This window comes from Rhincodon typus, chromosome 25 (genome assembly GCF_021869965.1).
Source record: "Rhincodon typus isolate 14 chromosome 25, sRhiTyp1.1, whole genome shotgun sequence".
NCBI lineage: Eukaryota > Metazoa > Chordata > Chondrichthyes > Orectolobiformes > Rhincodontidae > Rhincodon > Rhincodon typus.
Window position 1 is genome coordinate 31,915,747 of NC_063356.1, and position 16,542 is coordinate 31,932,288.

Genomic DNA, 16,542 nt, shown 5'->3' on the forward strand with positions numbered 1-16,542 from the left:
GGTCTAGGCCCGAAATGTCAGCTTTCCTGCTCCTCTGATGCTGTTTGGCCTGCTGTGCTCATCCAGCTCTGCACCTTGTTATCTCTATTTCAAGCCCACTGACTCCCACAGCAACATTTAACAGAAGTCATTAGAAATCAACTGACAATGACTAAACCCGGAATGAAAGATTTCTCAGTTTTGAAGTAATCTAGAGAAGGAAAACATTTTCAAAGTTGCAGAGAGCAAGAACAGATGAACTTAAGAGATGAACTTCGTTAGGTACAAGATATTTCTCCAATCCCCAAATGCAAGTATAATTAGTTATATTCATTATTATAGTAACTAAGATTAATGGTGTCATAAAGCATTTTTATTGTTAGGTTATTATTGGCCTCTCTGTACTGCTCTTTCTCTTTCCTCTTTCCCTGTCCAATCCCTTCCCCAATGACCCACTTCTCCAGCTTACTCCACACCACCACCCCTGCTTTCTTTTTCCCTCTGTACTCTCTCCCTCACCCTATCTCCTTTTACATCTTCCTCCTTCTGCCTACCACTGAACCCTCATTCTTCTGCTTTCATTCTCTACTCTCTCCTCCACACACATCTCTCTCACCCTTTCCTTAAGCCCCCTCTTCAATCTTGCTCCTCACCCACCTCTCACTCCCTTCATGGCCGCTCTCTCTTCATCATGCTCCCCTCAATTTACTCTGCTTCTCTTCTCTTCAATCTCCCCTCCTCTATCCTCAAGCTCCATCCTCAAACCCCACTTCTCTCCTCAATATTTTCCCCGTCTCCTTACTTGGCAGCCTCCTCTTCACCAACATTCCAACCTCACCTTACTTTCCCCCAATAATGTAAAGCACTACCTAAAACTAGAAATGATTCTGTTTCAGACTGGCATGGGATATATGATGGTAAATGGTGTTGAAAATTGGCACCGGGCTAAGTGGCTTTAGGAGGTAGCCTGGAGTCTCAAGATCTGTGGTGGGAGTGAATTATAGTCTGGTCATGTCTTTGGGCAAGGGGCAAATGCAAGACTGGTACATACATAAGCTGACACAGCTATGTTTCCAGTAGGTCTGAAAGAAATACAGCGAGAACTGTCTGGTCTTGAAACCCTGCAAGGGAAGGAGGGAAGAGGGATGATGTGGAGGAGAATTGGGAAATTGTGGTTCTGAGACCTGAATTAAGTGGTTGAATTTATTTTTTTTTAATTATTATTTACAATTCTTAGCTTTCACTCATCTTAGTCCTGAAATGTAAACCTTACTGGGATGTTTGATTTCCTTGGGCAGTAGCACACCTGGATGCAGGACCACACACATCCTGCACTATGGTGACTCTGAACACTAGCCTGCTGAACTTCGTGTTGCTGTGGGTGGCGTGCTGGTGCCAGGGGAAGGCGTGAGTTCTTTGTGCCATCCATGGTCAAATTATCCCTCTAAACTCCAGGATCTCAGTAGTCAGATACTAAAAAACAATGGCCAAGTCACCAGAGACTGTTCGGAAGGGAATTTTTGGTTTAGTTTCAAGTCAGAATGGTGAGTGGTTTGGAATATAACATTCAAAGGTTGTGGTGGTTCCCATAAATCTGCTACCCTATGGCTTTCTAGGTGGCAGAGGTTGCGAGCTTAGAAGATGATGTTGTAAGAGCCTTGAGTGTTCAGTCGTGAGCTTTCATTTTTGTTTAATTACAATCACATTTAATTTTCCACACTCATTTTTTCTAATGTCGCCAAAATTAGTTTGTTCCTTATGCTGTTGCTTATTTTTTTAAAATCACCTCTCCCAAACCCACTCGTCTGGCAGCGCACCCTCGTTCTTTATCCCACAAAGTTGGGCATCATGGCTGTGTTGGCACAGAGACACAACATAATGATCAAAAGGAAGGATAGTATGCCAGTTGAAATGGAAGAGGTAAGTGAAGCTCTTGGGAAAGTTTTTGAAAATACTTGCTGAGATTTGTTTCCTGCAATACTGTGCAGCTAATGAGCAGTTGTGAAAAACTATTCATCTCATTTTTCAATGTTAGGTTGCCGCACACAAAAATAAGTGTCCAGAGTAAATGTAAAAGTTCTTTTGTTGACTCCGTGGTAGTAAATGGGTTTGAATTATCTTGCTGGGAATGATTTCTACCTGATAAGCAGATTTGAATACAAGTCAGCATGGTTTTGTGCAGGGCAGGTCATGTCTTACTAACTTGATTGAATTTTTCAAGGAAGTTACAAAGCCAAAACGATGAGGGTAGAGCAGTGGATGTTGTCTCCACAAATTTTTAGTAAGGCTTTCAAACAAGGTCCCTCATGGTAAGCTCAGCCAGAAGATTAAGATGCATGGGATCCATGGTGACATGGATTCAGAATTGGTTTGCCCACAGAAAGCAGAGGATAGTGGTGAAGGATGTTTTTCTGGCTGGAGGTCTGTGACTAGTGGTGTTCCATAGGGATCCGTACTGGGAACTCTGTTGTTTATGATACATACAAATTATTTAGATGAAAATGTAGAAGGGTGGGTTAGTAGGTTTGCAGACGATACAAAGGTCAGTGGAGATGTGGATAGTGTAGAAGGTTGTCAAAGGACTCAACAAGATATAGATCAGTTGCAGATATGGGCAGAGAAATGACAGATGGAGTTTAATCCGGGTAAGTGTGAGGTGTTGCACTTTGGGAGATCAAATGTTAAGGAAAAGTATACAGTTAACGGCAGGACCATGAACAGCACTGATGTACAGAGGGATCTTGGGATTCAAGTCTATTGTTCCCCTGAAAGTAGCCATGCAAGTAGATAGGGTGGTAAAGGCAGCATATGGCACGCTTGCCTTTATTGGTTGGGGAATTTGAGTACAAGAGTCAGGATGTTATGTTGCAACTTTGTTTGGTTAGGCCACACGTAGAGTATTGCAATCAATTCTGGTCACCCCATTACAGGAAGGATGTGAAGGCTTTGGACAGAATGCAGAAGAGGTTTACCAGGATGCTGCCTGGATTAGAAGGTATCAACTATAAGGAGAGGCTAGAAAAACTCAGGTTGTTTTCTTTGGAATGGCACAGGATGAGGGGAGACTTTGTAGAAGTCTATAAAATTATGAAATGGATGGATTGGAAAAAAGATTCTGACTGTCAACCCCGAGTTGAAACATCCAAAACTAGGAGGACACGCACTTAAGGTGAGCGGAGGAAAGTTCAAAGGAGATGTGACAGGCAAGTTTTTTTATTCAGAGAGTGGTAGGAGTCTGGAATGCTCTGCCAGGGGTAATGGTGAAGACCGATAAGATAGGGGCACTTAACAGACTTTTATATAAGCACATGAATATGCAAGGAACGGAGGGATACCAAGGGCAGGCAGAAGGGATTAGTTGAACTTGGTATCACGTTCAGCACAACATCGCGGGCTGAGGGGCCCATTCCTGTGCTCTACAGTTCTATGTTCTATTTTTGTTGACTCTTACAACTCTTCTAGACACTCACACTGACACATTTAGAAACTGCGGGCACTAATTCACTTTTCTTTTGCTGGTCAATCATTGTGACACTGAGGTCCATCTTGCCTGCTGGGTCGCCCAGATTCTCAAGTCCTAGTGATCACTAATAATTGCCTCTGAACATTTTTCAGCACTACTAAATACTTCCACAAGGTCATGACATCTTTTTGGTACCTTTGAACACTTGGGTACTCCTGGATGTGGATGTTAAATTGGCACTATTTTCTATGATCAGAACATGTTTCAAATTACACTACATGATGTCCGTTGACAGGCCATTCGACACAAGTCCATGCCAGTCTTTATACTCCTCCTATCTTTTCTCAGCTAAATCCATCATTGTGACCATTTATGTCCTTCACTCGTGTGTTTCTCTCACCTTCCCTTGAATGCTGCTATACTGCTTCCAATGGTTGCAAGTTCCACATTCTCACCACTCGTTGGGTAAAAACATTTCTTCTGAACTCCCGACTGAATTTCATGGTGACTATCTTACTTGTCGTGCTCTTTCCTACAAATGGAAACATCATCTCTGTATCTACTCTACCAAACCTTTCATCATTTTAAAGACAGCTACTCAGTAGTACAGAACTTGAATATTGCTGAAATCAGAGATGATGCGAAAGCTAATCATCCTGCTCTCACCACAACAAAGCAAACATGCCAAATTTCCAACAATTTCAACAGAAGTAAAGGATGCTGATGTTGGCAAGTTAATCTGATTGACCAAAGTATTGCGATGAAGAACACTAGCTATGAGGAATGGTGATCTACCCATGCTTCCAGTAATTTAAAAAAAATGAGTAAGCACTGAACATATTCCTTTGTCTGAGAACAGATCTCTGCGGATAAAATATATTGCCAGTTCTAAATCTCATAAAGGAGTTAGATGCATCATCTTAAATTCGTCATTAGTGTAGCTTTTACAGCAATCAGGATTGTTCCTTGCAGAGTCAAGTTAACAGTCCTCATGAATGCAAAACACAAAGCATCATAATATGTTTGTGTTTTCAAAAGTTTTAAAGATTTCCACTAGGTCACCTATCAGCCTTCTTTTTACCTAGGAGAAAGAAACCCAGACAGTCAATTGTGATGTGTATATCTATGCATTTCTGAGATCACCTTTGTAAGTATTGTCTGTATCTCTTCCAGTGCTTAAACATTTTATTTATGATATGGCATGGAATTGGATACAGCACTAAGTGTAGTCCAACCAAGGTTAAATGTAGGTATCACAAAACTTCATTCACTTTTTAATTTTAGCCCTCCAGAAATAAAGCCCTGCGTTTGTGGGGTTTTCTTAATCATCTTGTTAAACTATGGTTCAACTTTTAATGATTGGTATAATTGTACGGAGATTTTTTTTCTTTCTCTATCCCACTTGGATTTGCACCACCCAATTAATAAGTGACTACCCTGTTGTTACAAAAATACACTACCTCATGATGGTCTCTATTGCCAATGATGTGCCCATTCTGCAAGTTTATTGACATTGTCTTGTAACTGCTGCCATTTCCTCACAACATGGACTACCCCCCAATTCTCTTTGATTTAGCATCATCCTCAAATTTAGAAATTGTGTCTGAGTTCAAAATCCAAAGTATTAACATAAACTGTAAACACTGATGGTCCCAGCTCTAATCTTTCAGGAACACCAATTCCCACCTTCTTTGGAATATTAAAACAGTAACTACATATTTCAATAATGCCCCCACTTAACAAAAGTCTCACATGTTAACTTTAATGCATTGGAATTTGAAATGATGACATGATTTCAATTTTCTACCTTTATAAATTTTGGGCAAATGATACACTAATGACGAGTGCCCATTGAAAAGGATGTTATCAGCCATTAATCTACTGATTTATAGACTTAAATAAACCTGAGCTCTGAGGCCCGAGAATAATTAAGAAGGTTGCTGAGCATGCCAACTATGAGAGGCTTTTTCACTCTCTCAAGACAGCTCGCTCAGACAAGCACTCTAGAAAAACTATGTTACATCCCCTTTCAGGTCAGTCTATTTCTATTAGAAATACTGTATAAAACTGTACACAGTATCCCAAATATGGTTTTACTAAAGCACTATACAACTGCAGCAAGACTTCCCTACTCGTATCTTCCAAACTTCTTACAAGAAAATCTAGCATACCACTTGGATCCCTAATTGCTTTGTGATTTGTATACCAACATCTCCCCATCTTCAACCTTTTTAAAAAATATTACACCTTCCTACTCTTCAGGTCAAAGTGGTTAATTTCCCTAAATTTTAATTTATCTATCGTCTTCCCATCTACTCATTTAACCAGACTATATTCCTGTTCAGCCTTTTCAAATGTCCTCTCAGATTAACTTTCCAATTGATTTCAGTAAAACTTGGAGGACTTGCACACTTTTTCCTTATTTTAGAAATTGATATAGATTGTGACTAGCTGAATCTCAAACACTGTTACATTTGTGACACAATGACAGTTACAACAAGCCAACTCAAAAGCGACATATTTATTCCACACCTCAGCTTCCTGACTAATTACCAATTCTCAATCCAAGCTCATAGATTACTTCCAATCTCAGGAGCTCTTATCTGATGTAACAATAATTTCTTTGCAGTTTATAGAGTGAGCTTTACTAGATTTTTGAAAGTCATTCACTGGCTTCCTGTTATTTACCTTGCTAGTTACACCCACAAATATTTTTAAACAGGTTTACGAAACACAATTTTCCTTTCAAAAAAGAACATTGACTCTGTCTAATCATAAAGGCATTAAATCTTGCCACTGACTTCAAAGAAGGCTGCCCACAAGGATGCTACAATGGATCATTGGGATTTCACAATTTTTTTTTACACTACATTTAATTCCTGTGTTAGCTATGGGGGAACCCCAACATTAGCAACATGTTCATCAAGTCAGTTACAAGGTAATCACACCAATAGATTTTCACAGACAACAAGCCAAGAGGAAAGAACATACCGATTATCTTTTGTTTATTAATCATCTCACTTACAATAAAATAAACCTGTTAACCGTCAGCCCTTCTGTACTGCGGCATGCTCCACGGCAATGCCCCCACAACAGTCTACTTGCCAACTAATTAGCATTCTCCTCTTGTACAGTATAAATGTTGTTTTCCCCTTGAAGTGGTATTCTTGCAAATTGTCCTGATCAGTGCAAGGTGAAAAGACTTGTCAAAATGCGACTTTTTTCAGCGATACTCAAGTTCTGTACTATCAAATAACTAGCAATAAGATAAAATAAAGTCACGTACATTGGATTAATATGGAAGATTAAATTTCATAAACTTTTACAACTTGAAATTTAACGTACACCATTAAGAACAGAGACACCTTACTTAGAATGGTATAACATTTTTTGAGGTTTTTTGCAGTGAGATGAAAAGCATAAAGATAGAAATTTACAGGATTCAAGAGATTTCCGAAGATTTCCAATTGCAGGGCATAAAAAGGCACCCTACAAAAGGAGCAAGACACCGTCGCAGTGATTTCTAGATTTCCACTTTTAATTGTGCACGTGAAGAAGTTATTATGATATTGGGCACTGACAGTTTGTTCTCATCACAACCACAATATCTGAATGATTATGATTTTCTCATTGTCCTGTTATACCAAGTACCTAGTCCTTAATATTTTTCCATTTCTTATATCAGACTAAATGGCCTACAGGACTCTTCCTTTCTGGAGAAGTGGGGTGACATCTAATGCTATCAAGTCATACTAGAATGTAGGGAAAGTTTGGAAGCTGAAACTAATATACCCACCCATCTCCTATAGCTCCTGCTCGGATACAGGCCACCTGATCTAGTAAAGCTGACTTCCGATCAACTTGAGATGAGCATATTTCACTTCACTCAGCATAAAGACCTCCAGTATTACAAAGGTAGCATCCAAAATCAAATGCAGACCACATTGAATATAAAGATACACTTCATCCATAAGAGAAACTCTGTATTGATATTAGCAAGTTATTGTACTGTTTTTAACTGTGAAATTTAGTTTACACTTGCATTAGAATATGATTTAATGGATCCCAACTGCACTTATTTACATTGTTCAGTAATACAATAATTACTAATGAAGGGCATTTCAACAATACATCACAAGCCATTATTTGATAAAACATTTGTTCCATAATGGAAAATTTCAGGGTCATTTTCGTTTAAATTCAATTTTATCCCACGGGAGTAGATTATTCACAATGTCTGGGAGTTATTTATTACTTTATGTTTTCATTTGCATTATTGTGAAAACAAAAATAACTGCTTTAAAAAACACAAGCACAGTAAGTGAATCAATGTTAACAAGGAACACTGGATGAGCATTAAGTAAAACTTCTATGTTGCAACTAAAATTACAAAACTAATTTACTATAAGCATGGAGGTTTAGTCTGTTGCAATAGTCTGTATCTTAGAAACAAAGTTTGAAGGATCTCACTCAAAAATTTGTAATTTCATGACTGTAATTAAGCATGCAAAACTTCATGTCTCCTGAGAACCTAAATTGGTCCATTTCAAACGGGAACAGTAATTACAGGAGGGAATGTTACTTAATTGCAGTCCATCCTTCACTGTAATGTGGCTTACTAAAGAAGCTCATGGAAGGTTTTAGTTTATTCATAGAGTCATAAAATTCTGCAGTGTGGGAACAGGCCATTTGGGCCATCAAGTCCACACCAGCTGGGTTCAATTCCAGCCTCAAGCAACTGCCAGCAGGGCGTTTGCACAATTTCCCCATGTCTGTGTGGGTTTTGTCTGGGTGCACTGGTTTCCTCCCAAAGTCCAAGGATGCACAGGTTAGGCAGACTGGCCATGCTAAATTGCCTGTGGGGCCAGGATGTACAGGCTAGATCCTGAATTTAGCCATGGGAAATGTAGCGTTAAAGGATAGGTTAGGGGGCTGGGTCTGGAGAGGGCCGCTCATTGGAGGGTCGGTGTGGACTCAATGGGCCGAATAGACTGCTTCCACGCTGTAGTGGTGATTTTATGATTCATGTACATGCAATTTTCACGTAAACCAAGTGTGTTGTCAAGATATTCTTGCTGATGGTATTTGCAAAGGAAACATCTAATTGTTTCAAATAATTTACTGATCATTCAATATTGTTTTGAATGTCTCTTTGGTGCTACCAAAGTTTAAAGTCACTGAGAAAAGGAGGATTGACAGTTCCTTAGAACAAATGAAATAAACAAAAGCTTCAACCCAAAATAGGAGAATGTTTTGTGATTATAAATAATGTCTGGATTATTCCCTTTGGAAATATTAACTGACCTCTTTCTACTATATGTCTCAGATACGAAGTGGTAAATATTTGAAACGCTGACTACGTAAGACTAACTAATGGAAACAATTCAATTTCTGTCATTGAAACTACCTGATCTGATCAGATAATAAAATGTAAAAACAGAGAACTAACGAGATCAAGATGTCTTATCAACAAACTGCACAAAATAATTGAAAATAGCAAATTTTACCAGTATGTTACACATTTTAGCCAAATTAAATATATTTTACAATCAACAATAATAATTGGCAGAGGTGTAAACAATGTTGCCACTCAAATGATCCACTGTTGAAATAGATAACATCATCCAGACTTACCATCAATTCGGCTGATGAGTTCTTCAAGTGCTTTGACTTTCTTCTGAATCCCTGGTTGAGCAAAAGTGTAATTGTCCTTTAGAGAAACAAGACATAAGAACTGATTAATTAGTGCAATGGTACTAATCGCCTTAACTCAGGAAAAAAATTGGAGCACAGAGTGTCCTAGTTTTTCGTCTCCCCTTTTAATGTTTTCTCACTTTAACACTGATTTATTTTAAATGTCCTCTCTCCTCATTTAAAACACAATGCCCTGTTTTAACATCCCTTACTTTCTGATTTGGTCATTGTGTCAAAATGGAGGACGTCAGATTGTGCTGCTGGCATGCAAGGGAACAAATTAAAACGAGCTCATTTTTAAACACTAGTGTCACATTTCTTGTACCAAGAGTCCTCACCAATATCAACAATAAGTCATCCAAGTAAGGTACCAGAGGTTTCACACAAACATAGAATGTAGGTACAAAAATTCACCCCTTTGAGAGTGCTCCGCTATTTTGTATTATCATGGCTGATTGTCCAACTCAAAAACCTGTTCCCAAAATTCTACGATTCCTTTAGGCCCAAGTGCGATAACTAACTACATCTTGAAATCATAGAAAAACTGTTAAGATTGCAAGGTTTTAGAAAATGGTCAGCTCGTAAAATGTTTCCTTTCAATTATGGTGAAATGGAATATCCTGAAAAGGGGAATGTGAGATTTTACTCAACTGTGGCAGAAGGAGGAGCCTTGTTGTTTGGTTACAACTAGGAAAAGAGGTTGAAACTTACCAAGAATTAAGTGATACGTCTTACACTTTGAAAGAAATGGCAATTAATGTTGTGTGTTAGCCACCAAACAAGGTAGGAATATGAATGAATTCTCTGTGACAATTTTAGGAATACTAGGTGTCTTTTAGATATTTGCTAATCAACCTGCTCAGAGCTGTTATCACAACCTCTGGATCAGGTGGCACCTGGCTCAGAGGTAGGGATACTACCATTGCGCCACAATAGTCTCTGCATGTTGCTTTTGAGGTAAACCAAGGCTGCTTCACAGTTATTTGAGAGTAGGTGCTGTTTACTGGAGAGCTGGATTTTTTCACCGATAAGGGATTGGGTTCTGGAGAGGAAAGGGATCCAGTAGGGAAAGTTAGAACTTGGTACTTGTACTAAACTGTAGTTCAACACTGAAACTGTTGTAAATCATGGAAAGTCTTCAGCTGTGCGATTCAGTTTATGGATATCTGTCAATTAAACATGGTAGCAGAGGACTACCTTTGATCTATATAAGTGGGAAAATAAAAAATGCTGAAGTCAATCCCTGTTTCTGACAAAAGCAAAGCTGCTCATGGCTTTTAAGGTGAAATAGTTGTGGCTTGCTGCAGGGTTATGAACTATGATTACCCACCAGTCGGAATTAGAGCTATACAAGTAACGGAAGAGTGAGGTGGAGATATGGAATTGGGTTGCTTCAAGCAAGGTATGGCTTCAGTTTTATCATGACCAGGAAAGGATAAGATTAGAAACAAAGTACTTTTAGAACAGGATTTAAACACCAAAAATTCTCATACATTACTGGACAAAATTTTCAAAATAAGGTGTCTTGTTGGAAACCTATGAGGCATGGTCCATATTTGATTAATTTAAAAAGAAGGATAGTAAGTGTGGAAGAATATATCACTGAATTTCTTTGGTCATTTATATAACCTTTCAAAATCAATCTAGAAACTCCTGAGTTTCTGTCAGTTATTGGACTGTGCATAACTCACACATGGGTAGGCATTTAGTTTTGATATGTATTCAATTTTGGGGTAATGACTCTCTTTTAGAGCAAATAACTGGTCTCAAAAGGCTTTAGGGGAAACAAATCATTTTCAGGACATGTTGGAAATCCTGCAATGACTCAGAGAATGAAGGACTCCATGATTACTGAAACACAAAATCATCTGGTCAAGGTGTAGGGGTGTATACAAAACAAGGCATTGCTGAAACATTTTACGAATGGGTCACCTTCAAACAAATTTCTAAATCAAAGGAAAATACATGATTGAGTTGATAGCTGACAATGAATGAACACAGAATAAGAAATAAGCATTTCTCACGTGACTGTAAATACCACTACGTTAAAAAAATCCAAGAATCAGGAGTCAGGTATTTGAAGCAATGCATGAACAGGTAGTTTAGATGAGGAATATGATGAGGATCAGCAGCATCATATTGACAATATTGTATTAGTGGCTAAAAAATTGATTATAATGACCATGATTATCTTAATTGCTGATTCATTCAATTGTGCCAAATTAGATAGTTGCTGCAACCTGTTACTTAGAAACCCTTGTCAAAGCAGACAAAAAAGTAGAGTAAAAGAAAGTAAGAGAACTACCTGCTTTTGATTCAGGGAATACTGCGATGGCTAATCAAATCTTCAATTGAAAAACAAAGCTGCATTTGAACATGGAGTGACAAAACATGTGTCTTTGGTAAAGTGGCGAACTCACGGTTCACAGGATCCAGACATTGCATGTTCTGGGCGTTAAGAAGCAAGAAACAAGAAACAAGAAACAAGAAACATGGCCTATGCAGATAACAATCTGGCTAACAAGGAGAGTATTATCTCGCAGCTGCTCTTAAAGGGTGACAAAACTGTGGAGGATGACCATAAAATACGTTTTGGACAGATTGCATCACAATATATTGATATGATCCCAGCCGATGTCATTTCTTGACAGGTCAGCTCCCGGTCTGAAATATGCTTGATAGATCACATTTGTTTTGTTTTTTTTTCTCAGTTTAAAATGATAGTCTATTACTAAAACTGATGCTGCAGGTTTGGTTTCAACAATAAAACAAAACGTTATTTTTGCAAAAGAAAAGATAAAATAGAATAAGCCAATCGCTTTACATATACAGATGTAAACTGGACTAATGGTATAAATCTCACTTCCTCCAGTTCTGCTGCTGGTGTCACATGAATTAGAACCTACTCCTCCCAACTCGTCTTTAAGCCACATATTAATCTCCATACTTTTTTAAACTCTTTCATGGAAGTGCACATCACTGGTTAAGGCAGCACTTATTGACCTTCCCTAATTGTATCTGGGTGTTCAGGAAAATTGTACCCTGAAGGTGGCAACGCAGGTGGATAGAGTAGTCAAGGCGGCGTACGGCATGCTTTCATTCAGTGGACGGGGTATTGAGTACAAGAGTTGGCAGGTCAGGTTGCAGTTGTATAGGACTTCGGTTCGACCACATTTGGAATACTGTATACAGTTCTGGTCGCCACATTACCAAAAGGATGTGGATGCTTCGGAGAGGGTGCAGAGGAGGTTCACCAGGATGTTGCCTGGTATGGAGGGTGCTAGCTATGAAGAGAGGTTGAACAGATTAGGATTATTTACATTAGAAAGACGGTGGTTGAGGGGGGGACCTGATTGAGGTCTACAAAATCATGAGGGGTATAGACAGGGTGGATAGCAAGAAGCTTTTTCCCCCAGAGTGGGGGACTCAATTACTAGGGGTCACGATTTCAAAGTGAGAGGAGAAAAGTTTAAGGGAGATATGCGAGGAAAGTTCTTTACGCAGAGGGTGGTGGGTGCCTGGAACACGTTGTCAGCGGAGGTGGTAGAGGCGGGCACAATAGCGTCATTTAAGATGTATCTAGACAGATACACGAATGGGCAGGGAGCAGAGGGATACAGATCCTTGGAAAATAGCTGACAGGTTTAGGTAGAGGATCTGGATCGGCGCAGGCTTGGCGGGCTGAGGGGCCTGTTCATGTGCTGTAATTTTCTTTGTCTTTGTATACAGGACAAGAAAGCATCAACCACATCCTTCTAGGTCTGAAGCCACATGTGGGCCACAAGAGGAAAGGATGGCAGATTTTGTTCGAAAGGATATTAGATGAATTTTTACAATGATCGACAATGATCACATGGTCACCATTAGGCCATATTTTCAATTCTAGATTTATTTTTACTGAATTCAAACTTCACCATCTGTCATAGTGTGATTTGAATCTGTGTTTCCAGAACATTAGTCTGGTGTTCTGGATTTCTACACCAGTGATATTACCATTACATCATTGCCTTCCCTAATCTTATTTGGTCTTTGCTGATTTGTTTGTGGTTCAGATAAAAATGCAAGTTCTACCTTTTTTTAAAATTATCTGGCTCTTGATCTTACCTATGCACAACTTCTTTCCTTGCCCTACCTGTGCAGTTGGTACCAACATGGACCAAGATGACTGGATTCCTCTCCTATTATGGCAAGCTCATCTTAAACCCAAAGCAAAGGAGGCAAGTTTCGGATGGTGCCACCAGAAATGCAGAGCAGCATTAGGTTGCAAAATTTTTGAGTTCAGCAGCAGTAAGGCCTATATCTCTTTCAATAGATTAAACAGTCTGTAGGGGTGTTGTATCAAAACATAAAATTGGTATTTGAATTTTAGTCGAAAAACCGTTGTTTGAATTTTGGCCTTTATTCAAACTTTGAAGGGACATAGAATATCGTGAACAGTAAAGACCTTGCACAATAGAACAGATATAAAGAAACGTAAAGGGATGCTAAAATTGTAGTAAGAACTCTGAGGAGTGATGACAGAAAAAAAAGATTTTCAAAGTCAGGGACTACATAATTGGATTTTACAATTATGCAAACAGTGCCAGGGCAGTGAAGAGTGCTCCTTAAACATGAGTTTAGTTGTGAATGTTACTGAAAATCAGTACGCAGCAAGCTTGTTAAAGGCTTATTTTGCATCAGTCTTCACAGATGATTTGGATAAAGTGTCAGAATTCTGTGAAAATCGAAAAAGTGGGAGACGTTTAGTAGATTAACACTTCTGTTTTACTCGTTGTAAATGAGAAAATAAGGATACTAAAGATGGATAAATCTTCAAGACTTCTGACAGCTTCGGTCACAGAGCATTAAATTGTGAAAAACTTTCTACGACTCTCTCAAATCAGCAATTATATCCCTGGATCGGAAAATGGACATTGTGTTACAATTATTTAAGAACAGCAACAGAGTTAAGTTAGGAAATTCTAGACCTACTATCATCAAATATCCTGTTGCATTACTGGGATCGTGACTAAGCCTTGTGAAAGACATTAACTAATCAGAAAGTAACTACATAGATATGTAAATCGCAGATTATGTCTATTGCACCTCAAAATCTTTTTTGGTTGTGTCTTTCTCCCATGCAAGTCTTTCTTAAAAAGTTGCTGTAACTCCTTTTACGTTTTAAATGTGAACCCTAGCAGATGTGAGAGAGCCAGTAGTACTGTGGTACAAGTGATGCTTCACTGGTAGCTGCAATGCAGTGACAGACATTGATTACACAAATCATCTGATGCCAGGCATCTAAATTCCTACACTGACACTTCTCTTCAAGGGCAACTTTACAATCACAATTCTCATTCATAGGGGCATAAAGTATTGAGTGGACAGTGGTCCATGGCCTGGCAGAGAAAAGATAATTTATTCTCAAGGGAGCACTGGAGCTAGGTTCCGTCGAGCCACCCATGGGTACTGACCTCTGCAGGCTCAGGTTGGCTTCATCAGTCCGGATGGTCCCTTGTTACAATCCATAAGGAAAATAAGTTTTCTTCTCCTCCTGGACAGCCTCAGGGGAACCTCCGAAGGAGGCTGCGGAAGCGTGACACCTCTTTTTGCCTGGTTTCTGCCTTCTCCAGGAGTAGATAGCATTTATAAACAAAGTGAGTGATGCTCCTGAGAGAATAAAGTGCCTAAGCATCTTTTAAATATGAAATCAGAAGGTCCCAGCAGATTTCAGATCTTCCTGTCCATAAAATTTGGGGTCTTACACAGTCATGCGTATGCATTAAGTTCAGAAGAACATAATTGCGTGAGGAAACTGAACCACCCCAACTGGAAGTACCTCCAACATTTAGGCTTATCTCTAAACTAAGTCTCAAACAAAAGCAAAATTCTGCCCTGCATAATGGACTTAACAAAAGTAACAGCATGTGGAACTGGAAATTAACTATCGACATGCATAAGGAGTTAGTTAGAAGATAGGAGATAGAGATAATGGCTACGTATTCCAATCGACAGGAAGCGATTATTGGAATTGCACTGAGTGGTCCAGCTTTTCATAATACTTACGAATGATTTAGAGGAGAGAAAAGTGAGGTGTAACAATAAGTAATGTAGATGGGACTAAAAAGTTGAAAAGGAATAATAGAATAATCTGAATGAGCAAACCTCTGGCAGCTGGAATTCAATGTAAGGAAATAGGAGGTTATTTCCTCTGGACCTACAAAAAAAATGGATCAGAGTATTTTCTAAATGCAAAGAAGCCAGAAAACATGGAGGAGTACAATAACTTAAGGGTCCAGCACAAAGTGCAAACAAAAACCACATTTCAAATGAAATATGACCCCACCTCAAGACAGGAGTACAAAGGAGTGCACGTTAAAGTCATGGTTAGAACCCTTTTGAAATAGTTCAATCACAGCTGAACACAAAATAAAAATTATTTTAGACTTTAGCTGCACATCAAACTTGCCAAACAGAAAATAAATAACCTAGCCAAGAAACACCAGATAAATCTTTGATGCCGATGGATTGTGGTAATGCCAAAAATTTAAAAAGTAGACACTGTAAAGTTTTGAAAGTTGATTTGATAGAGATATTACAAAAGTTTGCAAGACACAGATTTAGTGACTACTTCATTGCAAACTAAGTAAGCAGAACTGAAGGGAAGGTCTAAGACTGACAAATCGTTGTTTTGGTCATATGCTTTGAACAAAAAATAGTGATTACAGGAACATTAAGACAAAATAAATGACAATTTCTGGCCATTAGACCTTTACCTGAATTCAAAAGCAGAATCCAATCCTTGACCTAAATTCCTCAATTGATTTTTTTTCAACTTGCCCAATTCCTTCTCACCCTCAACTCATGCAGTTGACTCTCTGGAAGTCCATTCAAAGTGTTCATCCTCCGAGTGAATTAGTTCTGATATGAACATTAACAGTCTTTCTTCTGAACTTCATCCCATTCATCCTTGCTGTTGTTATTTTCTGGGCCATGATGAATATTTTCTCATGGCTAAATTTGTCAATACCTTTAAAGACCTTGCATATCTTAATAAGAGGCTTTCTAAATTTTGGCTTTCGTAATGTTAGCAGTCTCTATTTGGATCTAAGGAGCCTGATGCTAGGTACCAAGCAGGTAACAATTGATAATTAAGCATTGATACAATGATCCTCTGTAAATATCGTGATAAAAACTCAAATGCAGGCTCACATAAATCACATGCAATTCAATTCACTGTTGCCAATTTGGGACTACTTTGTGTCCACTTTCCACTTAAACTAAATACACCATGAGATGAACAACGGTCCCAGTATTAATCCCTGCCCATCCAAATAATCAGTTTCTTGCACTGCCTCACAAGATAAAACTGATTGCCAGTGCACTTCAATAATAACCTATTCTGTATTGTCCTGTGAAAGGAATAA

General features: G+C 38.7%; 1 protein-coding gene across 4 annotated transcripts in view; it reads right to left on the reverse strand.

The window, feature by feature from the left end:
* Positions 1–16,542, reverse strand: part of tbc1d22b (TBC1 domain family, member 22B) — a 1,108,217-nt gene that overhangs the window by 94,590 nt on the left and 997,085 nt on the right. For all 4 annotated transcript variants that reach the window (XM_048611941.1, XM_048611940.1, XM_048611939.1 and 1 more), the window contains one exon: positions 9,077–9,152. In XM_048611941.1, the coding sequence (XP_048467898.1) occupies positions 9,077–9,152 (76 nt within the window). The remainder of the gene's footprint in view (positions 1–9,076; positions 9,153–16,542) is intronic.